At 46.7% G+C, this 27,492-nt stretch overlaps 1 protein-coding gene across 5 annotated transcripts in view; it reads right to left on the reverse strand.

Annotated features, from left to right (window-relative positions):
• The window catches only part of LOC119446572 (endothelin-converting enzyme homolog), a 149,461-nt gene that overhangs the window by 74,928 nt on the left and 47,041 nt on the right, over window positions 1-27,492 (reverse strand). The window contains exons 1-2 of one of the 5 annotated variants that reach the window (XM_037711036.2): window positions 21,978-23,347; window positions 4,816-4,843 (exon numbers count right to left, since the gene is read on the reverse strand). The exons of 1 other annotated variant lie outside the window; for it this stretch is intronic. In XM_037711036.2, the coding sequence (XP_037566964.1) occupies window positions 4,816-4,843; window positions 21,978-22,093 (144 nt within the window). In that variant the 5' untranslated portion in view covers window positions 22,094-23,347. Of the gene's footprint in view, window positions 1-1,108; window positions 1,190-4,815; window positions 4,844-21,977; window positions 23,348-27,492 lie in introns of those variants that run through there. 3 more of the 5 variants (XM_037711037.2, XM_037711039.2, XM_037711038.2) reach the window with 3 other exon arrangements.

Consider the following 27,492-nt stretch of genomic DNA (forward strand, 5'->3'; position numbering starts at 1 on the left):
GACGCTACGATCTTTCACCAACTATTGGTTTGACGATTAGCTCATCTGTTTGTGTAATTTTCCTCCGTGTACATTCAGACTCTCTTGTGACGTTATTTATTAGGCCTTTATTGTGTAATATCCAAGCACTCAAGCGCAATAATTGCGAGTTGTTGCATCTATGATATAATACGTTGTTGAAAATATTCCGTTGATAAATACACTGTGGCCAGGGCTCCACATGCAGGGGGGTCGGGGGAAGCACAGACTGCAATTTATTCAACAACGATGTTTACAGCAAATAATAAATAGAAGTAAGTTTGCAGGCATTCGGCCGCTGCGGGGTCACGGTGAAGTGGGCAGTTTCACTTATGCAAACGCATGCATGGTCATATCAATTATCGTTGTATATTTGTTGGAGCGAAAATGGAGAAAATGCGTCCCCGTGTAATTTTACAAAGTAAACAATTTGCGTTTGCATATTAGATTCACTTATGCACTCACTCGTAATTCCTTCGTAGTCACATTTAGGCGTAGAGAGATGAGCCCTTGCTGGAGTGCTTCTCAAAAACTTGTTATTCTGTGTATCGAATGCAAGTACAGAGTTTACGAACACGTACAGGCATACAGCACGTTTCAGGGTCATCAAAATTACTGAACGTGACATTCACCGGTCGAAAAAAAAGAAGAAAAACGGTAATTTCGACGCAACAAAATTATCCATAAAGTTCATCGGCAAAAAAAAAAAAAATATATATATATATATATATATATATATATATATTCGACAAGAAGAAGATATAGAAAAACAAATTTTCGTGTGGAAATACATAAAAACTTACAAAAAAGAGCCCTCTGCCCTCCCGAGTATTGGGAAAATATAAACCTAAAACGATCAACCGCACATATATAGTGTACACGGGTGCCTTCGAAGCAAAAGGAGAGACGAGAATTTTCCGGAGGCGTGATTGATTGAGCTGCTCGGCAAAACTTCGCGCCTCGACGTTACATGGACGTTTCCTCGTTGCCTGCGAAATTTCGATGTTCTGGGCGATAACAGAATGAACCGAATAAAGAATAGCAACAAGAGGCGAGCCCCAGCGCCATATTCCCTCCTGGCGGCACTCACCATTTCATCGCAGTGCTCCTGAAGTAGCCATTCCTTCTCCATGGTTGTGAGCTTAGGAAGCACCGTGTGTGTCTAGCGGTGCTTCTTAAGCAGTGACACTTGATAATTTTTTTGCCAGATGCGCCGTCTCTAAGTGACGCTCGACATTTTACTTCGACGTCATCACGCTGCTGAACATGACTGAATGCCGACGACCTGGGACGTTCTTTCTTAGGACATTGTATCTGTTTAATACCATGCAGTATGGAAGGAATCAGATTCGGCATCTTATTATCAGAGACAGAATTCTAGAATGCGATCATTCGCAAGTACAGTCGGCGATTGACCGGCGTGCGGGTGCGCTTGTCTATTGTGGTAAGACACACCAGCCTTTGTATTTTCATACGGTGTCCAACGAGCGACACTCGCGGACAACATTTTGTGGCAATCAAGAGATAGCTACAGGCGTATAGAGCTTTTGGACACGTGTATACTGCGCCAACTATTCTAGCAGCGTTTGAGGGCGTGCTCTTGGTTTCTTGGAACAGATATTCGGGAGCGAATTAGCGTATCTTCGTCGTGTGATGGTTACGCATTTGTCCAAACGTTGAAAAGAAAAGCAGACAGATGCGTCCAATTTAACGCTCAGTGGTGCATTTTGTATTATTTTACTTTTATAAATGCAAACGTTTTTTCTCTTCCCCAGATTAAACTGGCGGGGATAATAATGTGAAACATTTTTCTTATTGAATAATAATACTCAATATTCAATATTTAACATAGAATATTGCCCGCCAATATAACTCGCTTATCGCGAACCTTTCTTTCATTTCCATTTCTACTTCTTGCTTGATAATTACCTAGCGTAATGCGCGTCTTGTTAGCTGAAACAAGGCGTAGTAATATAGCTCTCCCTGCGCTGCACGTTTCTGCACGATGAGACAAGGCATACGTGACATTTTGTCTGGCTCGCTTAAATGTCACAGCTGTGGCGAACATCATGCTCGCGCGTCACGCTTGTCGCGTTCTCGCCTGTTGAACACGGCCACACATAAAGTCGAATGCACGGGGAATGAATTTCTGATACGGGGAGCGCTCCGCATGACGAAATAAAAAGCGGTTCTAGAGCCGTGTGCCAACTGTATGAATGTAGACTGCTCAAGGTGCTTGCACCTTGCGGTTGACGCTAGTTGACCTGACGCTAGTTGGCCTCCATCGAGTGGCCGTAGCCAGATGCGTAGTATTCGCGTCGGTCAGGCATTGGTATAAATATCCAGACTTCATTTGGGCAGTATAACATTCAGCATGCATGAATGATGCATTTTATTGCGATAGCAATTCTACGGACACTCCAGGCGTATTTCTGCCGTCGCCATCGCCGTCGCCGTGATGTTCTTTATAAAGTCCAAGGGCGATAACATCGTCGCCGCGCACGGTATGCTGTATGTGCGAGTGAAAGCGTGCGAGGGTGAGCCTACAATGACTAACAATGACGGCTTAATCTCGCGCGCGCATGGGAGGAAAGCGGGGAGGAAGCGCGCTGTCTTCCGTCGCGCGCAAGGCACCGAGGGAGGGGAGGGGGGGAGAGGCGTCCTACTCCGGCTGCTGCTGCGCATGGCGCAGATCTTGAAGAGCGATCTGCGATGGGAGCAGAGTGCGCTGAGTGCTTACAGCATCGCGTGCGCCGTGTTGTCTCCGCTTAGTTTGCGTTGAAGCGAGAGGCAGCACGAAGGTCAATTCGCTCGCTGCTGCTGTCGCGCTTCCTCACGCCAGCGTTTTTGACAGCGAGTTTCTGCGGTCAACGAGTGAGATGTGTTCATGTTTGCGTGTGCGCGCGTGACACCATGCTTGTTAATTTACTTAGTAAGCGAATGTTTACAAGTTTATACGGCTGATAAAACTACTATCCTTACTTCGTATAGCTGTCTGCTAATTCGCTATAGCAATCGATGCTTCGCCTTTCGGGTGAAACTGCGACTTCTCTTATATCTTAAAATATTCTTTTCATTTACACTTTTTGAAAACAGCACGATGTTAAAACATTTAGAGGCAATTTCCATACGACGACTTTGCTATGCTATGACCGACAAGATAAACTGTGAACCCAGAGGGCAGCTTGAAATATGTGAAAGGGGTGAAGGTCAGCTAAATTCATGTACTATGCCCATCACTCATTGAGTCATGAAGCTTAATGTCCCGAATTGTCCCAATTAGGGGGTGAGGATGGGGGGTGGGGGGGGGCAGCTATGAACGACGTTGTAGTGGAGGACTCGGCATAAATGTTGCATGACTGGAGTTCTTTAACGTCCATCTAAATGTAAGTTCACGAGCGATTTTGCATTTATCCTCTCCCGGAATGTGGCCGCCGCGGTCAGGAATCTAACCCAGGACCTTGTGTTCAACATCGCAACGTCATTTTATGGCTAGGTGAAGATGCAGACCACTAGCATCACAATTCTCTCTGATGATTTACATCGTTAGAGTGTGAAGCTCTATCATTTTCAGCGCGGTACGCACTACACTGTAGTGCACTACAGGTCACTACGTGGCGACGATCTGCGTTACACGTGCGTAGCGCAGTATTTGAACCTGATAATGCACTGAAACTTACAACTCGTCAGAGTAAAATGCAATTTGTTTGCCTTATTTATATCAAGGATACACACACGTGTCACTTCATAATACATCTTAATTCAAGTTTTGCCGAGCCCCTTCTTGCGTTATTATGCCTCCAACAAACTGTCGCCTCGATATCGGCAAGTTGGGCTTTTTGCAAGTCCTGCAAGGCCCGTCTGGGCTGCACGGAATTACTCTTCCCTGCACTGGAAAGCGAATATATGGACCGAGTTCAGCGCGTTCACGTCACCTTGAAACCGGAGAACGAGTCCCGAAGGTCGAGTTCCCCGCATGGCGTGCAATACGGAAGAGTCGTATACGCCATCCACGGAAAATGCGACCTTGCAAACTGAACATAATGTCCAGCGGGCTCGCTGGCCGCCTGCATCTTTTCGATCCCGCATACTAACGCGAAATTCGAGCTCGGGGCCCATTGTGATGGTAATCAGCCGTACCACATACGCAAAGCTTCTGCGTGACACAGTCGGCCAATGCCGACTTCCGGGACCTTCTTTCTTTCTTTTTTTTTTTCTTCCTTCGGCCTATAGATGGAACGAATTTCGTTAGGGGCGCTGGTGGCGGCCGATTTTAATGTGTAGAACCAAGTTTGTTTACTTCCTCCAGGGATTCTTTTCTTTTTCTGCCTGGTCTCGCGCTCAATGGTTTTCGCCATTGTAATTCTCTGGCAATATGGCCTCCGTTGAATTTCTAGTGACAATATGAGTCTCTTAGAGGTATCCTGGCCTCCAAAATAAGTTTTTTTGTCAAGTTTGATTACATCACAAGAACATGTGAACAGCTTAATTAGTTTGTGAACTGTATTTGAGGGGATGTTGCCGTCTGTAAGTGACGCCGGTTACTCTCTTCTTTCCCTGGCATAATTGTGCGCAAAATAATAAAAATAACAGAAGTAACGATTAGGGAAAATGCAGTGGAGTTTACGTACAATACAAATATTCCCTGGCGCTCACAAAGTATAAATGTCCCTGGACGGATACAAATGAATGATTATTCATTTTGTCACGCTCAAGTCAAACCACTGTTCTATTTGGTCGAGAATGGTGGTCAGTAGGGAACAGCCAGAAATTTTGTGAGTACACAGGGCCTCTTACCGGTTTGAGCTGAATGCCATTCATGTTTCTGAAAAGGAAGACAGAAAAAAGAAAAACTGGTTAGAGCATAATGTATTTTTGGGGCATGGGGACAGAACGCTACTGGTCGGCAGTATTAGATTCTGAGCAGTTGTGACGGGGTATGGGGAATGTAAGGGATCTACAGTTACCGGATAGCCGACGCATTATGCGGTGTGTTTGAAACGTATAGAGAGGATGGGTCTTACAACATCCCAGAACTCTAGCGCAACGTACACCTAGACGATAGTGCTGTTATTGCTGTTATCACAAACTCGCGCACAGAAGCTACCGGGAAAATTAACTTAATGTACTCACATAGTCATTCCTGCCAAACGCTTGTCAAAAGTATTCAGGCCAATAAAGATCCATCGCAAGCGATAACACTTGTTCGCGTAGCACATCTCCTAATATACTATACTCATAGCCATAATAAAATTGAAGAGCATGAGCAAAACATAAAGACGAACAAGACAGCACTTTGTCCTGTCTAGTATAGAATATCAACTTGCCGATTCGTATATTTTGCATAGCCCGATGGCCTTTTATCTTTATTTTTTTAAGAAGGGCAGCGCGTACACGCGTACATAAAAGAAAATAAAGGAAAGAACACCGACATGACCGCTACCTTTTTTTTGTATAATTTATCTTGTGTACGTGTACACGCTCTCGTTTTTTTTTCTTTTCTAATCATCAGTCACCAACTAGCCAAACCTTCCATTTTGCTGAAGCCGGGGTACGAATGAGTACTAGGATCAGGCACCATACGCGCCTTGCTTCTCGGCTAGGAGATAAACCTGATAAAACCGGCATCAATGAGGTTAAAACACCTTGAAAATTGGGGCCGGTGACGTAAACCTGCTCATCATGCCTAGTGAGGTATTCCTACGTAGTTTGTGTACACCGAGGCCGGTAACCACACCGACTAATGGTATCAGGGGAGTTACTAAGTAAAAGTAACACGCCGAAAACGGCAATTGAGGCCGCCTTGACAACAAAAGGTTTACCTCATCAGTCCACCTGGTGATTTCATCTAATCGTCAGTATTTATCATCGTAATACTAGTTACCATGCTAACTACTGGTGAGTGTAGTGAGAGACGACTGATGTTTGCAAAACATTCAGCCTCATAAAGCTAACTCATCAAAAGCATCAAGACCACCACGACTATTGTACACGCAACAGTACACCTGTCAAAACGTCGTCGAGCCTTTTAGGCCGCACTGTAACTTGGTTTGTTCACGGTGTACTTCACGCCGCTCTGTCCCATGAGCCCGATTTAAAACAAGAGAACAAAAATGTCGGCTCACATGAGCAGTGGCCCACATATTTTTTGTCAGCGGCAGCGTCTTACGCCAAGAAAAAGTCACACATCCAAATGAGGGTGCTAACGCAATCTCGGTTAAATGCAGTTACAGAAGGCGTCGTTTTTAGCGGTAGTACCACTGGCTACTCCTCAGCAACGGCAATGCAGTGACTGATTACATATGCACAGAATGACAGACAGAAATTGGAGCTATATTTAAGTTCTGTATATTGCAATGATACACTCGTAACAATGTGTCGTATTTCGCCTATCCAAGCATCGACCATCGAGGACTGATGAACGGGTCACGACATTATCGTCAGTTAGCCGGAGAAAAGAACGTAAACCAGCGATACAGAGTCATCGTTGTACCTAAAAGCAGCTCATTAAGGCTAACGATAAGCTTAGAAAGGATAAGGATAAGCTTAGATAGATACACGATGTATAGAACAATTTGGAGAAGAGCAGGGAATTATGCTGCCCCAGGAAAATTTGGCGATACAATGACACTGCTAAAGAAGTAAACTAACCGCAAAGCGAGTACAGGATGCAGTTGCTTCCTCATGAAGAACAACAGAGTGAAAAAGTGTTGATTCGCATTACGTCAGCGTGTTGGGGGCTATTTCGAAGACCTGGATTGTGTTGCCATTTTGGCCAGCATTGGAGGCAATTTACGTTGACAGCAAATAGGACAGTTTCGAGCCTAAGTAATGCAACGCATCTGGAAGACGCCTCTGCGACTTGACTCCACCTCGCGTTGACAAGAAGAAGCTAACAAGAGCGCATATTATCTCTGCATTTCAATTTTTTTTTCGAGCGCGAGAACAAAAGAAACACAGCTTACCTTAGGCACATTAGAAAACATAACTACGTTTTACTGTGTGCAAGCGACCTTCCCATCGAGTTTCCAAGCATTCTGCTACACCACCATCTTGTTTGGACAGCCCCTGCATCGTTTTTTCACTTCTATGCTGTCTGCGCGAAGCTGCCTTCTTTGCCGGCTTTGTCAGAATTGAAAGGAGACTTAAGATGGTGGCTGTCCACTTAGCAGTCTATTTAGCCGTCTACGGCGAGTATTGGAGCGCAACTCTGGTTGGACAATGTGGCTTCAATAAGGCAATACGTGTTCGAGCCACACTCAGCCTCGGTTCACGAGGCCAGGGAGACCTAAGACTAGCTTCACGAAAAGGTATACAACCACTGGTCTACACATTTCAAGCCGGCATCTGGCCATGATTGCGAAATTCGTCAGCGACTAAGTCCGGGGCTAAATGGAAGCGATGTTCAACGAAAAAACAAAATCACAGTTTCGCCATGCATAAGGTCGAAGCATTGAATGCGATAGCAACATTTAGAATATTACACAAAGTAGCTATAGTGGCAGCATGAACTGAAGTAAGCATAAGCTAAGTAAATAAAAACTAGCTGTGATGCCAGGGGTACCACTGTTTGAATCCTGCCATCGGTCAATTTCATTTCTGTTTATTAATTAAAGCCAACGTCTTCTTAGCAACTTTACCACCACTTTTCCGTATCAGTTATGTTTCAAACCTCCTTCCCGGGCGGATCCTGGAGAGAGTGCACAGCCACGCCAATAAAATTACATTATTTTCAGGTTTGAGCTTTGTTATTGTTTCCCACTTTTAATATTTAATTCTAAGGAGACTTAAGATAAAAGGCATGCACGGTCGGTGTTTTGTTTCATCATATTTGTTTGTGGGCTGCCATTCTCAAAATTCTTATAAATAATTTTGTCACGAATGTAAGTCCTGGTATGAGCAGCTTTACTGATAGAATGGTGTGGCAATATAACCCGCATATACAGCATGTTATATAGCATGGCATGGCATATATATAGCATACATATACCTAAATATATACGGAGCCTCAATCCGATGATGACGGCAAAAATTCGCTTGGAGTGTCCATATAATCGCTATCGCGATAAAAATGCTGTACCAAGAACGTTCAAAAGGCATGCATAAAGCTGGTGATGGCCTTTATGGACAAGAAGCAGGTCAAACACGCCCGCACGATTTTCACGAACTGAACTGAGAAAGCCGTGGTAGCTGGTTTGAGCCATTTCAAATAGCTTACGCATTTCTCTTTCTTCCTAAGTTTCGTGTTAACGCATTAATTGGACTGCATAATTTCTGAGTATATAAAACTCCAATTTTATAGCGACGCTATATATGGCTAGGATCCCGGAGTTTCTTCGTCTCCGTAGACAGAAAACTTAACCAATCCCAGCAGAAGGCGCGCGCCGCGTGCGCCGCTGGGTTCCTTGCAGCAACACCAGATTGCGCTCGCATCCGCGCATACGCGGCAGCGGCGGCGCCGGCCAAGTGGGGGAAAGAAAAGAAAGGAACCAGAAAGCTCGCCTTCACGCATAGCGTTCGCCGCAAGCGTTTACCGGTAAATATTACGGTTGCATAAGCTGCGGTTACCGGGAAGCGGCAACTGTAGCGTATACGAAGCAGGGAGTGACGTCACTACACTTTCATATGCAAAAGAAGAACCCGCCTAGCAATTCATTTAATTTGTATTGTGATAGCGTTATGGAAAGGCCACGCATTGTTAGGACTCCCGAAGAGCAGCGTGAACACGATGAGCGACGACGGGAACAGCAACGTCAATACGCACAACGGCGTCGTGCTCAAGCTATAAGCAGGACGCAGTGGTTCCTGCCCAAAGCAAGCCGCGCAGAGTTAGGACGCCTGAAGAGTAGCGCGAATATGATGAGGGACGAAAGGAACGACAGCTCAATATGCACAAATTAATGGCATCGTGCTTAGGCTCGGCAGCTAGGACCCACTTTAAGGCTACGTCACAGTGGTCTATCGGATCAGGTGGCACCCCAGCTTCGCTGGCCAACCTTACCTTCACAGAGTGGATTGGAGCCTATTTTTTTCAAGACGAGTGTTTGCTTCCCAAATGCTGTCCTCTGCTTACGCGAAGTGCATCGGCAGCATGTCGTGCATGAAACGCGAGACTGCTAATGGTATGGAGAGTTTACCTTCTTATTGAGTGCAAAGTCTCAGAGCCTAGGATTGCGAAGCCATTAAGGAAGAATCGGCTGGCCTGTTACGCTGTCACTTAAGGACCCTTCCGTGCATCTGGTCGCAAGAGTTAAAGACGCACAGTTATGCGAAATGCACGCAATGCACCCGTGACTTGACGATGTTTCCTTGCGTTCAACTTTTCCCGCTGACGTCTGCGTCCTGTAGTAGCTTTCAAACAGCGTCTTCAGCACCAGGCAAGCGTAAGACAAAGAAAAGTGTATGTGTATATAGAACCAACTGTCTCGGGTCATTTTTGCTTACAGGGCACTCTTTCCCAACAGTGTATACCGCCGTTCGTAAAAGGTTGCGGCGATTGATTCGCTACTTCGCTGTGCGCGTACCGCAAAGCGAAGCACTTTGTTTAATGGATCTGCAGCGAGTCCCTTAAGACGTATTGCCTTTAAGCGTGTGCTTATAGGATAGAAAAGAGTTTGACGGCAAACGCTTCTTCGGCACGCTACAATGCAAGAAAAAGCGTTACGGCCACGCTAAGCTGGGGAACCCAGTTCTAAAGAACTTGTCTTTCGGATAATAACGCGCCGTTCAGCTGACTAACTTTCACGTTCATACAAGTAAATCTTAGAGATGACTAGCGAACGCGAGTGCACCTACATCGCCGTCAGGGAAGTGCAAGACACGTACGCTTGAAAAAAAAATATCATGACGCCTAGTGTCTAGCAAGGCCACATACAATTCGCATTCCGCACAGTGGTCAACATGCACCGAACTACTAATGACTAAATAACGTTCTTGTCAGAGGAACAGCTCCCGTTGCGAAGACACAGAGTCCTACAAAACTTCAACGAAGCTCAAATTTGGGCGAGTTAGTGCACGTTCACCACGGAAAAACAGCGCAAACGATATTATATGCATTCAACAACAACCACACATTCCTGGCTTTAGTTTGTTCATTAATGCTATCTCGCCACTTACGTGCTTATAATCCTAACTCGTTTACGCATACTCCTGCCACGGGAGTCGCTTGTAATCTCCCTCCAGCTAAAACAGCCCTCGGTTTTTCTTATCGCGTGATCAAACCATCTCATTTCGTCTTCTCTTTCTGAAACGTTAATCTGACATAGCAGAAAGCAAAACATAACAATAAAACAAAACAAAATAACCCATATTTGTAATACCGTAACGTTTTTGGCAACTGCCACATCAGGTGTCCGCCTCTTGGTTACTTGCAAATTCCTCATTTCACAAAATTGATCTCATTACTGTTGGTCAAGTAATATCGAATATGATTAAAATGAGCACCCAATAATCTCTGGTGGCCTCAGCCAAAAGCGTCATGGAAATTCTTTTGGCTAGCTTACTTTTGGTAACGCAGGATAAATAAATTGATTTTTATCATATACGCGTACGTGTGACAACGACCACTAGGAAGTTAGGAACGGCGCTCCAGACGGTTTTGCGTATCCAAAAACCTAAACTCATTTCCGCGTGTCTTGCTTTGTTTTGTACTCTCCTTGCGTCCTTTAGTACGTATATGGGTGATTGACAGCGACCCCTAGCTTAGCGTCTCCCATTTCTAAATCTCCCTACGTACGAATGAAAGAATAAAAGTCTTTCCAGAGATTTTATTCTGCAGGCAGTCACTAAACATTTAGCGATATCGGGCGATCCATCAACAGAACGCTTAGCAATAATCACTAACGCTTTATGACTAGTTACACTTAGGTAACGTGTGCGCCATTCTCATCCCGTTGTGTTTATAGCGCGGCGAAAGCTTAAATACCCGAAAGAGATTTGCCGCCGGCGTAGCAGTCGCGATCAGCAAATTACGACGCAGTGTCGGGAGAAGTGCTTAAAGACGATCACGATGGTGCGAGCAGTGTAGATCTTTGAGAGGAAGTTTTACGTCGAGTCGCAGTTTGATTTTGTCACTTAAGCGCACGACGACCGCGGGGAAGGTCTGATGAAGGAAATGCTATTCCATAAGAAACACAGGAAAATTTGCAATTTTCGAAACTGAACGCTTATAAGTGGTGCCTGCGTAATAATAACCATGCATTAAGATTCCACTGTGCCTTGTTATGCGTAGATTATTACTGATAAGTATATCCGTCACGAAATACTATTCCACGAAAACGCCGTCCTGTACCTTAAATATATGTGTCAAGAAAATTCTAACGTACGAAGTTCTCCGCTTCATTGCGGCGTCTCAATGTTTTGCGTCGCATTACAAATTTTGCGGACCCTTACGTCTGTGAACGACGAGACGCATACTACGATTCTGTATCGAATTCAATTTCACGACCTTCAACACCTTTCTCTTCGTGCGTGATTGAAGCAATCAACCATCCGTCCACGTGACAGACGCAGAGTGACGCAAGAAACGTTTGCTCAGCACCTCGTCCGCTATCAGGAAGGGGAGGCCAGAAGGCGCTCAGCGGTGCGGTCTATGTTCAAAGATGGAAGCGTACTTGCAACGGTGCTGTAAACAGCATATAATCGAGTTCTTACACCCTTCGGAAGTACAATGGTTTTGTTCTTCTTCTTCTCCTCCTTTTTTTTTCTTTACTTTTTGTGCTGCTTGGTCTTGATGATAATTTATCAACACAGCCGCTACAGGTATTCCACGCACACTGCGTTGCTGGCTCATCTTTACCATTGCAGCCTTATTGAACCAGGTCCTTATTGATCTTCACCGAGAAGCCGGTAAAAAACGACCTAAGAAAGAAATATTACGGATTATAGGCTAGAAAAATTCAGCGGTGAGTGTGTTGTCTATTTGTCTGAGGTGTACGTAAGGTAACATTTATTTTATAGCCATTGATAATTGCATCTTAAAGCAAAAAAATGTCACAGTTTCGCCCTAAGGGCGAAGCAATCAATGCGATAGCAACACAGCAATATCATACGAAGTAAGGTGAGCGGCTTTGGTAGCAATATGAATTGTAGTAAACATGAGCTGATTAAGTAAGCAGGCGTGCTGCGGCGTAAGTAGACCGACATGAAGAGTGACTCGATGACCACGAGGAGGCGCGTGTGAAACGGTGGTGTTGATGAGAAGCGCTTCCCGTGGGCAGCGCGTGCGAAGGGACACACCTGTAGCGCTGCACTGCCGACCCGGGCAGCATTGCATGTGTAGCGTGCGTTGGAAAATGTGGGCGCGCACAAACAAACATGAATAGATCACACGGAATGACTGCAGACAACGACTGTCAAAACGCTGGCAGCAAGCGCATACGCCGCAGCAACGGGCGAAGGTACGTGCGATCTATCGCTTCAACGGAAACTGAACGGCGAATGCACGGCGCATAAAGGTCAGAGCCGTGTGGAGATAAGCGACGGTGCGAGCGAGCGACTGAGCGCGGTTGTTGGCAGAGTAAAAGTGCGCCCCCCCCCCCCCCCCCCCTGCTCCCTCCGGCTCTGGCTTCCCGCTTCCTTGCTTGCGCGTGGGAGATTGAGTGCGTTCGCTCTCCGTGATAGCGCGCGTCCCCGCACACTTCCGCTCGGGCGTACGGCGCGCGACGAAGATTTTATCTATAGGGAATCTCACGGCGACGGCGACGGCGACGCCGACGGCAGAAATGCGGTTGAAGTGTCCATATAATTGCTATCGCAATAAAACAAATATGAAAGCCAACCTCTGTTACTATACCAGAATGAGTTTAGCAGGCTTTGTGGCACTACGATGGGCACTAAAGTAGGCGACAACGTAAGAGTTACAAACGAGCTCTACCCACAAAAACACAGTGGACCTGCCCTTCACATCGGAAAGAGAGCAGAGATAGCTGGAGTCCACTCACAGTTATATACAAATTACATACGACCAATTAGATTCACTTATTCCCCTGACGTCAAGCAGTATTGAGTGTTTAAAACAGCTGATTTTTTGTTTTTCCTTTTTTCGCACAGATCTCCTTGTGCCACTGGTTCCAGGATAAAAGCTGAATGTCTAGGTCAAATTTTATGGTTGTTCCTGACATCAATGCTCAGCCAAAGTTATTATTTTAGCATGAAACAACGACCTTTTATTTGCTCATTAGCTCAGCATTTTTATTAGGCGAGCAAAGTCACTAAGCTGCGAGTGGACTGTCCAGCTTAGTGACCTCTCCGTCGGGCGCTGAACCGTGCTCTGTAAAGGGTTGCAGAAAATAACGCACCTTCCTCTTTTACAATCTCTCTCTCTCTCTCTCTCTCAAACGCGCACCTCTCCATCGTCTTTCTCACTTTACGCCATCTTTCGAACCTTTCATCGTCGTTCAAGCTACCATCCACCGCTTTTGTCCACGTACTTATTCGGGGTTTCAATAAAAGCGCTACTACCCAAGCGCAGGCAACACATTTTCCCTTTGCGAACGCCCTTTAAACTATATTGTTTCTAGATTTCAAGATCAAGACCAATACGACAGGTCTGCGCCCAAAAATATAACAGTGCCGACATGCTCGCACGCAAAATGGCAGACTGATCAGAAAGTCTAGCTACGCAATGCAGTGCTACTTATATATATAAAAAAAGAACGTTGAGCGCCCTGCATAATGCATCCTCTTAAGACGATTAAGCCCGTGCGCGAAAACGAGCTCTCTTAAGCCGCAAAGCCAGCTAACGAGGCTCAACTTGCGAAGCGTCGCTCTCTCGAAGAAAGGAACAGGAGTCAGCTACTGCGTGCACTGTTATAGCACGCGCACGCGCTCTATACACCAGCAGAGCAGCCTTCTATTTCGAGCGAAGAAGACGAGGCGGCCCAGCGCAGGGTGACTTCCTAGCCGCCGAAAGGTGTCACGCTGACTCGGCCCTTTCTTAATCCGGGTTCGAAAGAACAATGGGCGAGCGCGTGCGCGTGTGTGTGTGTTTTTGTCGCGGACCGCGAGACGCGCACGGCACGGCTGCTTGACATGGAAGAGCCGCGCCAGGGATGCATGACATGGACCTGTCGCCGGCTGCCTGTAATAATTGGCGAGACCACGGGGACGAAGCAGTCGACTGTGCGCGTTGACTTTCGCCTTCAGCCGTTTCCTCCTCATACCTATACGCGGTCTTTAAGTACACGGCCATCCCTTCTTAGCAGAAACAGCTCGTTGGTATTCAAGCACTGTTACGAGCAGCTGCAATTATTGGCTGCCTTTAACGCAAACTATCTTCGCCTCGTACCAGGCACATTGCGGGCTGTCTAGGTATCTCTCTATATATTGGAAGGAATCAACGTTAGAAAGCATAAATTTATTTTCGACCGAAACGTCGAAAATAAGTTAGTGTTTTCAAGTGTGGATTTCTTCAAATAACTAAACAGTTGCGAGGTACTCTTATCTTTCGAATTGAATATAGTTACAGGGTTTTAGGTGGCAAAATCACGATCTGATTATGAGGCACGCCGTAGTGGGGGACTCCGGCATAATTCGGACCACCTGGGGTTCTTCAATGCGCAACTAAATCTAAGCGCACGGCTGTTGTACATGGGTGAAATCCCGGCCGCTGTGGCCGGGATTTGATCCCGCGACCTCGTGCTTAGCAGCCCAACACCACCGCCACTAAGCAACCATGGTGGGTATAATAATAATAATAATAATAATAATAATAATAATAATAATAATAATAATAATAATAATAATAATAATAATAATAATAATAATAATAATAATAATAATAATAATAATAATAATAATATGTTTATTCGCATCACAAACAGACATGATGCTAGAGACCAGCGCAAAAAGCTTCTGACATATAGCTTGACGAAGCCACAGGCCCCCACAAAATAGCGGCTACACAGCTACGTGATGTCATATGCATAAATCGCAGCGAGATTACAGAAACTTCTTAACAATGAGAAAGTACATACTGAATCATGACAGTTATAGGAAGAAGAAGAAAAAAGAAATATATATACTATATATCTTACAAAAGCGCACCTACGCTTTTATAAGAAAGCGCAAATGGAAGATGTGACTTTGAGATGCGGCGCAAAATGAAAATGTTTTCTTGGACTGACCAGAGACACGGTCTTTCTTTCGTGGCGTCATTGATCCTCTCTCCTCAATATATTCTTTCCTGCCTCCGCTCAAATAAAAATTACGCAACCAGAGACGTTTCCATGGCGACCGGCGTCGTGACGCTATTCAGTAGAATATAAACACATCTCTTTCTCGCCGATATCCCTCTTGAACCATTTCGCTGGTAATCTGCGTACTTCTGAAAAACACCCTTTAGAGGGAATCCGTGGAGGGCGCACGTTGCCTACGTAGAAATAACGGAAGCCTGAACTTGAGAGAATTGAGGGTAGCATGAACGTATGGGGATATTGTTGTATAACATGACGGCTGCGAATGGCAGGTGCGTGTACTGCAATGGTAGTATATGGCTCACTTTTAACCATGAAAGCCCACTCAGTTGAAGATCACTCAATGAAGCGACAGAATTATAGCTATGTCTTGATTGATTGATTGATCGATCGATCGATCGATTGATTGATTGATTGATTCATTCATTGCTTGATTCATTGATTGATTCGTGGGGTTTAACGTGCCAAAACAACACTATAGGGCTATGGGGGATTCCGTAGTCGAGGGCTCCGGATTAATTTTTTGACAACCTGGGGGGGGGGGGGGGGGGGGGCTATTCTGTAAGTGTCCACCTAGCGGCCATGTCAATTTCGTGTGCTGCTGAAGTGCTGTTGGCTGAAGGCGCCTGCCTCCTTCTGACGTTTACCCCAGCCCAGTCAATCAGAACTTCAGCAGCAGACGAAATGGACATATGTCCACTAGTTGGACACTTACAGACTAGCATTCCTGGGGTTCCGTAACGTGCTCCTAAGTGCACGTAGCGTTTTTGCATTTCGCGTCCATTGAAGTGCGGCCGCCGTAACCTGGAATCGAACCCGCGCCGTCTGGTGCTGAACACGAGGTCGCCATAGACATAAAGCCACAGCGACGGGCTAGCGATGTCTTTAACGGCCCTGTATAACCGTATAAATATGATTTTGATGATGTTAGCGTTTCTACAACTGACTGTGCGCGACTTTTGTTTGTCATGTGAGTTGATTTGGAGCATGTTTATCTCTCGTAGATCTAGATACTCGAAATACGAGAGCTCTTTCGGATATTCAGGTGGCTTTTCCATATAGATCGGCTATGACTGTAGAATTAACCGTAGGCTCGGCAGCCACTTCTGCTCATGCGAATTAGTGGTACATGCATGATATTAGCCGCGAGAGCAGGAATCATCCGTGTGGGGCCAGACGCGAGTTGTCTTGCCTCGGCCTTTTTTTTTTTTTTTTTTTTTCGTTAGCAGTGTGGTATAGAGACGTCGGGAGTGCTTGACCACTTGAGAGACGAAAGGGTGTCGGAGTGAACATTTTCCCGCCACTTAAATGCCCTATGTAGTCGTTAAGCAAATGCCTGACATTGCGAACGTCATTGCTATTTGATCGTACCTATATACCCCAAACCTGTCTTCAACAACCTGTACTGCAACCCGTGGCTGTATGTATCTAATGAACTAGAGGAAAAGCGTTCACCTTGTCCAAGTTAGTGGTTCGGCTGTATATTGAGAACTAAATAAACTTATCTTCTTTTCCCTCTTTATATAGAAACGGACGCTGATCTGACTAAAAAGAAATAGTCCTGTTGAAAACTAGCAGAAACTGTCAGAGTTAGGGAGAACGATCCACAAAAATTGAAGCAATTATTGACAGTCTACAAATTTGCGGAATTATTCCCTTTACTTACGCACCTGTCACAATTTACCAGTGCCTTCAATACCCTTACCTTTACCACTTTCTCATCTGACATGTTCGTGTGTCGTCGTTTCTCTTTCTTCATTTCTTTTATGTTTTCATGCCTACCGAGCACATTCATGCTCATGCTCTTTCGGATATTCAGGTGGCTATTCCATATAGATCGGCTATGTCTGTAGAATTAACCGTAGGCTCGGCAGCCACTTCTGTTCACACGAATTAGTGGTACATGCCCCCCCCCCCCCCCTTTCTCTGTGTGTTATCGCACAATATACCTTTAAGTTACAAATATAATAATGATGACTGTATATATCTAATGAACTAGAGGAAAAGCGTGAGAGTTCCAGACAGACATAACTAAACAGACACGTAATTATGTCTGGGTCAGACATAATTACATTAATTATGTCTGATCCAGACATAATTCCAGACGCCTCCCCTTTCAAACACAATGGGCCACTCAGCGCAGCGCACCCCGCATTCCTGTGAACGGCGAGTGAAACTGTCTCTGTATACGAGGAAGACTTATTAATAAGGTTCGCGTGCAAGCTGCAAAGGGCCAGTGGGCCACGCGCGACAAGAACGGGTGAGAACGAACAAACGATTTATAATAGTATAGTCTCAGGCTGCTCGCCAGTGCCGAGACCTTTGCACTCGCGGCGTTGTTTTACGATTCTACTCGGCACGAAAGCGCTGTGTAAGAATAAAACCCCTGCATATCGCTCACGCATGCCTGTTTCATAAACCTCCTCTGGGCCGACTGCAGCCGTACCCTCGTTTGTTTTGCTATTTTTCACAGCCGATCGACGAGGCGGCGTCATATGTTCGCTTAGCTTACATTCAACCCGGAAGTCGCATAGTTTCCTGCTTGCATTGCGTGACGCTTTGTACATTGTTAGTTGCCACCTGTTGGAGCGTGGACAAGTTGTTAGCTCGAAAACAGTAATTGGAGCGCGCGACAGTAACTGGCGGAAGAATACGGAGCGGGAAATTAGAGAAGATGACAAATGAAGCGATATATTGTGTAGGGAGAACGGTCGGAGAAATGAAGCAAGAAAACTCGGGTAATGCAGACTTGCCGGAACTAGAACCGGACAGGAAGTGAATTATACAGGTGGAATGCAGGTTAAGCAGAGGGCGCTGTAAGTTCTGGCAAAGATGACAACAATTTCTGCAACTGCGAGTTTATAGCAAATGGCGCCACGCTGATGTCCATCGAATGTTCACCTCTGTTGGAAAGTATACAGCCAATGACATGCAGGTTCATAACAATACGCGGCGCGCTAGCCCACTTGATGCTCTAGGAATATATCTTACTCGCTGCTCACAGAAAACGACACTTGCTGTACGTTCCCGTCTGTGATTCCTATTTTAAACCGATGGTTCTTTCTGCACAGCACGTTCCCGATAGCCGAGTAATGTTTGCTGTCTCCTGCGTCGCTATGCCACATGAAAACCCGTGTTGGCAGTTTTCAGAACGCTGCGACCGGCAGTTTTGCCGACGCCCGGCCGCTTGAGCTTGGAAATATATCCCTTACTCTGTGCGGTATCGTCGAAGAAGCCTGAAAGATTGATCAGGACGGCCGGCCCGCCTTCGGGAGCGATGGCGCCCTCAAGAACCCCCATTCGCGTTTCCTATCTGGACTCCAGCCTTTCTAAGATGCCGCCCTGACGCGCAATTTGTCAAACCCGCACACAGTGGACGACGTACAAAGAGATAGCGTACGCGAGTATGTTTGCTCGAGGGGTTCGAGAAAGCGGTGCGCCCTGCTCCGATCGCCGGCAATGCTGCCACCTTCACGGTTATGTTGTACAGGTTCGTCAACATTAAAAGAAAAAAAAATAGAGAGAAAGATGCCGTTCCAGCTCTGATGGAAACTTGGATTGCAGGATTAGTACTCCAAAAACGGATACCTGCATCTATTCGCCGTATCGGCAACATTTTTTTTTTTCGCATCAAGCAAATAAATGTTAGACATACAAGGGAGTGAATACCTCTCCTGGTCATTTAAGGCGTCAGCAGTAGTAGCACTCTCAGAACCACAATATCAAAGACATTGTGAATGTCATTATGTGCATAGGCCTTACTCCCTGTTTACTGCATTTTCTTAATGGAGACACCATAGAGCGGCGAAGAAAACTGCCAGGCATCGAGGGCCATGTGCACCTATTTCATATATGTCGCTTTCCTTCCTGGCCTCGGAAACATATGTATGAAGCTATTCTCCAAAGTATTTGTAGACAAGTTGGTGGGGTCCACTGGACATCATTGTTTGGCGCAAAAAGAGAAGAGAAACACACACGCACACACACGCACGCACGCACGCACGCACACACACGCTCACACACACGTTAGGTTACGCTTCCTGAGCGCAACACGTCTTCCGAGTCTACATGTGAAATGCGAGCTCAGTGTCTTGAGATGAAAATATGAGACAGACCTCTCTTTCCATAGAAAGAAAGGGGAGTGGAAGCGCACGTTGTTCTTTCTGCAAGACCGCCTCGTTGGCCTACAATGCTGTACGCCAAAGAGCGAAACGTGCGACGTTTCAAGATTCTCGGGTACGTGTATGTGTGAATCAGGTTTGTACACTCAGCGCGTGGATGCTATACGTAGGCGTTCTTGAACATTCATGCATATGAAGCGTTCTTTTCCTGGTGATATTATTCCACCAGGAAAAGGTGAAGTACTATCATCCTATCTAACAATTTCTTTGGAGCAGAACACCCAGCGGCGCCTGATATGACATTACCCCACGCATCTATTTTTATCTGTATCTTATGTTTAAGCCTGCCTGCTCCTCTTTTTTTTCCCCCCTTTTTGTGTCTGATTGATGCCTCGCTCCAGTAAGGTCTTCAAAGCGCGAGATTAAAGCGACGGCATCAACGTGTACGTCCATCAAATACACATTTATCGAAGTTAAATATTAAAGTAGAAGTGGGGGGCAAAATTGGAAAGCCTGGAAGATAGACGCTCCCGCTTACCAACTTCCACATTCGGTAAAGCAAAGGCGTTTCAACACATGCAAAACATCCACAGAAACGAGCGAACGAACGAACGAACGAACGAACGAACGAACGAACGAACGAACGAACGAACGAACGAACGAACGAACGAACGAACGAACGAACGAACGAACGAACGAACGAACGAACGAACGAACGAACGAACGAACGAACGAACGAACGAACGAACGAACGAACGAACGAACGAACGAACGAACGAACGAACGAACGAACCAACGAACGAACGAACGAACGAACGAACGAACGAACGAACGAACGAACGAACGAACGAACGAAACGAACGAACGAACCAACGATGTACGAACGAATGAATTCGCTTTTCTCTCCTTCAAGTCTATCCACGGCCAATAAATTTCTCGGCGTTTCAAAGCTTACTTTTTCAAAGAACGAACACCCGCCGCACCACCGAGCAGTGCTCGAGTTCTCCAAGTTCTTCACAGTGACACCTGTTGGCGACCAAAAGCCGTGCTGAGAAGCACGGCACAAAAGCTTCGAGCTTGCTTGTCGATCAGATCGGGCAAGGGGGCAAGATTTGAAGAAAAAAAAAAGTACATCGTGAAGCTGTGCGCACGCGACTGGCAAGGGCGCCCGTTGAGCCATGAACTGTCGCGAGGCCAGAGGGCGTCGCCGCGCTGTAGCGCGCCTTTGTGACTGCCTCGATTCGCGTCACGCATGCTGCGTTGCGCACGTTCGCGTCCGTCACGCTCCTCTGCGTGTCGCTCACAGTCAGCGTGTCCCAACGTCTGGCGCCGCCGCCGACGACGACGACAAGTGGTCGCGCCTCGCTCTGGAAGGCTATGAACGTCAGTACAATCTCGCCGTCAACGGCGGGATTCATTCCGCTACTATACTAAGCCTAATCAGTCCCTCCAGGACACGCTAATCCTGTCGGCGTGTTGCTATTGCAAAGTTTCGTTAAGAAACGATGCAATAAAGGACAGTTTGAAGACAGGGGTGCGACCTGAGTCATTGCGTATAGCTAAACCTTTGGGACACATTGGATGCATGAAGTTAAGAGATACGATGCGGCTTTAAGCCCCTTTATGTTGCAATGAAATCTACATTGCACTGAATGAAAAATTGCGGCTTGGCATCGTGACGGAGTCTGAAGATGTTAGGCGTTACAGTTAGTGTTTGGGTATATCTGGAATGCGAGGAGAAATTAGGGCAAGGATGCACTCTACTCATGCAGCATTCCATGACAACCAAAGTGAATGGGTCCAGCTGTCCGCGTTCCGACGTGTGGAAACGGCAATTTTTTTTTTAAAGCTGCGATTACCAGCCATGCATGACTGTGGAAACAAAGCTCACTTTTTCCCATTGTGAGAAGACTTGAGGATTCCTTTGCAGCAACGCATTCTCGTATAGCGCCGCTCACGAATATTCCATGAAGTTTAGCGCTTGACGGGGGAAAATACGCACCACAGAAATGCCCATAAGGAGTTAATTGGCTGGTCGCACAAGTCCGCTACGTCCAAGACTTCTAGAACAAAATCTAATTTCTGAAAACTCAAAATTGTAAGGACGGCCTGAATACTTCGTGCACTATACAAACGACTACACTTTCCGTGCTCAGTGTGTGACCGTTAGCATAAGAGAAGCCTGTTGTCGGCGTCATGTGCAAAAATTGTCATTAAAAGATGGTTTCGAAACTATGTACTCACACAACCACGTTACGTTATGTTCATGCAGTTTTCACTTTCTATATGAGAACCAAAGTGTTTGTATCAGTGGATGGAGTGAAAATTCCTATATACCGAAATTGCAAGATTATGGGTTCACTATAGTTTTCGTCGGTGCAAGTTCGTGTTGCATATCGCCGCTATCAACAGATTTTATAGAAAGAAGAAACCTGTTTTTTTATGTCCTCGCAAAATAAATGACGCAGCAATTATTCCCGTGATCGATAGAGGAAAATTAATAACTAACAGCCAAACCTATTGCGTTTCGGGTGTCGATCTGGGACATCGGCTTGGCGCATACGGGAACTTAGTAGGGAGCACACGGCACAGAGACAGCAAAGCAGCAGCAGAAAGTAAAATCGATGTGTTTATGAGTTCTCACCCGTTCCTGGCGTTATTTGCCCTCGCCGGCGCGCTGCTGGAGTCCTGGCCCGGCATGGGCGCCTGGTCCGCGCGGCGGGGCAGGGCTTCGCCATTGGTCGAGATGGAAAAAATCATCGTGCCGCTTCACGAGCCGCTGTCCTCCACTTCCGGAACGGACACGGGAAACGGAAGTGTCCCACGCGCGCGTCCCGCTTCGCTGGGCAATCCAATTCTCGCCGAGACAGTTCCTTCGTTCGGCGGGCTGCGACACGCGGAAACGATTCCGTGACTGAAAACGAATGCCGTCCTTGGCAAACCTTCGCAGTGACGTCGTGTCACGGCACGGCCGATAGCAACATCTATTCTCGGATGGAAGGTGTCCTGTGAGCTCGCCGATCACTGTCTGTTCACTCCTATATCGGCAACGTGGGCAGAAAGCCCGAAGACGGGAACGATTCGAGGCTAAATCGTCGGTCACCGTCGTACTGGCGAGTCTTCACGGCAACGTCACGGCAAGTCGTCTTGCGACGGCAGCCTCCTGCGTCAGTCCGTCTTGGGTGCTCGCTCAATGCTGTACGGTCACTTTTGTCTAACACACGCGCGATGCACACAGATCCTATCGAGTCCGATTGGCAAGGGGCTTCTTCGTCTTGAATAGCGCTCGTCGCTTTGAAAGGGCACTCGTCGTTCTCGGGATGGGTGGGCGTACGCCTACCTATACAAGGCTTCGGTTCCTGTCTGCACCATGTTCCACTTAAGTTTCTGTATGTTTATTTTTATTTTCGTTGGCGCTTCCGTCTCTGAAGGAAGATGAGCGTGAATGAATTGATTTAATTTACGACTTCTCCACTTCCTGCTCACTCTCGGGCCTAAAAGTGAAAAAAGAAGGACCTCTGTCTCTTCCGTCAGGCGTCACGCTGCCTATCAGCTTCGCAAAAGATCGCTTCCTTCGCTCGTAAACAAAATTCACGTAAGCCACTTCTCTCCAATCCTTGAGAGAGAGAGACAGACAGAAGTACCGGCACGAAGAAGCAACAAGTGAAACTTCAAAGATAATATATGCCAAAGTTCAAGAAATGAGAGAAGGAAATAACGGTACTTGAGTCGCGAAAGTCCATTTCTCCACTCCGTTCACTCGATCCAAGCTCGCGAGCCAAACATCCGCTCAGAAGTATAAAAAAAAAATGTAAAAAAAAAATCAATCTTTCTCGCCCTCCTCGGGTTCCCGGAAATTCCACTCGTCCTACGACGAAATGTCACACAAGACTCCTGGGTGTCAAAAATAGAAAAAACTCGAAGCCGGCGGCGAACCGTCCGAAGACAGCGGGGTGACGAGCGAAGTGATAACCAAGAATCCTCCCTCCGTCGACCGAATCAAAGACTTTCTTTCGGCGGGCGAGCGCCGCGGGCTAGCTTTATACCTTCGCGCCACCGATGCAAATTGTCCGCGTCTCCTGTGCGGCGGAGACTAGCGGGTGAGGAGGAAACCCGCTAGCGGCTCGCAACGGAGGAGAAGAGTATATGACGAGAGAAAGAGAGAGAGCTGCCACCGGCTGAAAACGAAAACGGGCCAGAGCAAAGGGCAAAAGCGAAAGCTTTTCTTTCCCTTCCTGTCAACCCTCGGGCTGCCAACCCCACGCGACAACTCTCCGCCTCTCCGCCCTTCGCCCTTGTGCCCCCGGACAACCTTTTCGCCGGCAGATGCACCCTCGCCTACCACCGCGCTGTGTTGCGCCCTCTCCCGACATTTCTTCCTTTTTTCGGGTCTCCCGCCTGCTTGACTGCGCCGACCTCCTCCTCCTCCTCACCGGGGTTAGAAGGGGCTCGCGTGAGTGCCGCAACTGGTCACGAGAGACAAGAGCGGGCAGCTAGCTAACAGAGCTTGAGGGGAATCGGCAGAGAGGGTTTCTTTCGAAGAGGATTCGCTCTTGTGGAGACACACCAGCGATTATATCCGCTTCGCGTTTCTCATTGTTGTCCTTTTTTTCGGGCGCCTGTGTATGTGTGTGCCTATTCGTGTGCACGTGAACCCCTTGCGAGATTCGCTTTCTTGCTGCCTTTCTGTTTTTACCTGTCGTCTTTTGTTCGCGAACCATCGTCTTTCTTGAAACCACTGAGGCCTCAAACGCCGGTGCCTAGTTTCTCGAATCGTTGCCCTCGCTGATCTTTTCTCTTCTCGCGTCGCACTTTAAGAGGGATTTCCTACAATAATGATGCAAAACGCGGAGTCACGTTGTTTTCGAGCAGGGGAGGCGATTATAAACGCGGATTAGCTGTCTTAACAATGCTGAGAGAGATGCCGGCGTTGTTGTAATGACGCAAGAAAAAGGGTTGCGTTGGGTTGGCTAGCGGGAGCCGTTGGCGCAACCTGGGCAACGCAGACACGTTGTGCATCACGTAACCGGTGAAACGATCCGTCGTGCATTGTCACGGAAACTTGTTTCGCTAAAACGAAAGCAGCAAATGCTGAAGCTCACGATATCCGTTACACTCGCGCAATACCGTATTTCGTTGCCTCGCGCAATACCATATTTCGTTGCCCCTGGATAACCAAGATCGGCGGCGTCGATCAATTTTCAGTGTTCTTGAAGCAGTGTTGGGAGCGCGCTTACGAGTATTCTAAGTTGCACAGACATTCGTGGTTCTCTGACGCAAACGTGACTGTCGTTCTGCTCTATGATCATTCATCTTTGTTCACAGAACTAAAGCACACGACAGCGCGGGATGAAGTGAAATGAGAAACAGTTTGCGCGAAAAACCACCAAAAGGGACCGCAGTAATTGAAGCCAAGCAGAGCATAACGATACGGAAGTGTTCTATTTGTAAGGGGACATTAGTTCTTGCTTCCTTCTTAGGTGTAGTAAAAAAAAAAGAAAAAAAAAAACTCACAAAAAGTCAGCACGTCAATAGTGGGAAGCAAGCCTATGAAATTTCCTGATCACGTTCGCCATTTCGCTGGAACATCTTTGTATCATTTTGCGACGCGCCCGGCACTGTCGTCATGTATCACACGGTCACAATATTTCATTGTATGATTTTTCCCACACTCGCGCCCATGCAACAGGGGTTCTTAGGCCACTAAATAAGATTTCTTTTCAGCTTCTTGGATACCCACAAATCGACGCGTTGACCCTAAAAGGACATTTATACCTCACTATGGAGCTTCGCATGTGAAGTTCACAAAGTCAGCCATATTTAGCACGACCGGGAGCCCGATCCAATTTCCTAAATAGATCTATAAACATCGTTTAAATATATCATTTTCTGTCCCTTCTGCTCTATCTCACATCAGGTCCAGTGTAAACAAAAAAGCAAGAATCACGTCCTACAACAATTAAAGCATTCCCTATGCTTCCCTTCATTTGATTCTGTGTTTGCCCTTTTGTTTAATATGGGGCAACTGCTCCCCTCCTTCGCTGAAGCAGTTGCCAACACTGACCGTAGGTTCTTTCGCCGCAGTTTTTCAATAAAAAATAATAATAGAATGTGGCCTCACAGTGGGCTGACACCGTAGACGGCCCTCTAGCCTAACATCTACTGCACTTAAGGCATGAGGATAGCTGTAAGGTGTTGCGTTTTGGAACAACGACAAACCTATGAGGGCATGTCCACAATTTAACATTTGCATAAACGACTACTTTTACTAAATGTATTCGTTGTCCTTTGGGCTATTAGACTATGTCAGATGAGCTTCTTTAGATACTTCTAAGGGCTCCTTTACAGACCAATAGCACCAAGAGATCTTGAGATCCTCATAGAGATCCCTCTAAGCTGTTCTATGCCTATATGGGCCCGTAAATTTTTGGTTTTTGGAACATCGGGAAAAGCAGTGAGTCACAAAGCACGCTAGTTTGCTCGTCACGTCGACACCCCGTTCCTCTTCCATATTCTTAGCATCTCACGAAACATAACGTCACACGACCGCATATCTGCTTGGGGCTTCACCTGAAGTGCTTTGGCCAATCCTGTGAACATCGGTGGCAGCTCGAAAGAAGCGTATTAAAGGATTCCATCAGCCGGACTCAGCACCAAAGCTAATTGGCCAGTCGGGCACCTCTGTAGATCACGACGACCCAGTGGATACGGACGCGAACGGGAAGTGCTAGCGAACGCATCATTACCTCTTCTCTGCTTTTGTATGCGGTGTTGGGTAAAAGTGACCTTGTGTTATACTTGTGATGATCAAGCATTCAACCAACGTAACGAATCTGTGTCGAGTGGAAACAGCTGTGACCACATTGGAAGATTTGGTCGCGTATGCGACGGATGATGCTCAGTCGACCAAAGGCGGCACAATTGTCTGCTGCAGGGAGTTTTTCTTTCTTTTCTTTTTTTTTTTGAGGGGGGGGGGGGGGGGGTCTACCAGCGTGAACTTTAATTGCATTCTCGTCCATAGCTGAGTTTCAAATTACAGTGTCCGGCGTTGGCTCGGGATGGTACAGTGGCGTGTCTGCTGTAGCACAAACGGCGACCTAACCACCTGACCAAGTCACGCGCAATCTTGTGTGGCCTCTTAATTCCTTTCTTTTTTTTTACTTTGTTACCGAACCGCCCATGTGAGCGCTCTATTCTCAAGGGCAAAGAAACCGGCCAATGGTGGCGTTTACCTTTAATAACGCAACACAACGCTTCCTGGTGTAACAGGAGTAACGAAAGAAGATTGCGAGAGATTAAAGCATGAGGTCTGGCGCACAAAAGTGCTTCCATTCTCCTTCATGCAGCGAATACGGAAGGCGACGGTCGCAAGTTGTTTGCAGTTACAGACGCACACGCCGCGGTGTCTCAGTCAGCTATAAGGCGTTACGCTGCTGAGGCTCTGAGCACGAGATCGCGAGATCGAATCCCGGCCACGGCGGCCGCATTTCGATGAAGCCGAAATGCAAAAACACCCGTGTGCTTGCGTTGTAGTGCACGTTAAAGAACCCCAGGTGGTCAAAATTAGTCCGGAGCCCTCCACTACGGCGTGCCTCATAATCAGAACTGGTTTCGGCACGTAAAACCCCAGAAAGAAGAAGCAGTTACAGACCCAGCACCTGCATCACCCGCATGCAGCCACCGCCCACGATCGCCAACTGGACTGATAATAAAGAGGGGAAGGGGGGGGGGGATGCGGGTTAGATTGGTTATTAAGTGTTGGGGGAATCCCTAGCCACGGGAACCGCGCATATATATATATATATATATATATATATATATATATATATATATGTCATTCAAGTCGGACATTTTAACTATTGAACGACCGAAGATGGGCCACCAGACCTAAACGCTCCCCTGTATTCTGCGTGCCAATCATTATCCGGGCTTAATGGCGCTTGGCATCCGACTTTTCAAGCACCTTTGCAAGCACCTTTGACCTGCGTAGTGCCTGCCTGCGCACGTGCATATATTCGCCGTTTTATTTAAGTTCAGGCAGGGCAGCGCGAAAAAACACGGACGAGGGAGAGACACGTAAACAGGACTAGCGCATGTTTCTTCTTTTTACCGTCTTCCTCTCTCCCATCATTCTATTCACCTGTTCCCCTTCCCCAGAG

Source organism: Dermacentor silvarum, chromosome 3, assembly GCF_013339745.2.
Source record: "Dermacentor silvarum isolate Dsil-2018 chromosome 3, BIME_Dsil_1.4, whole genome shotgun sequence".
In the NCBI taxonomy this organism is placed as follows: domain Eukaryota; kingdom Metazoa; phylum Arthropoda; class Arachnida; order Ixodida; family Ixodidae; genus Dermacentor; species Dermacentor silvarum.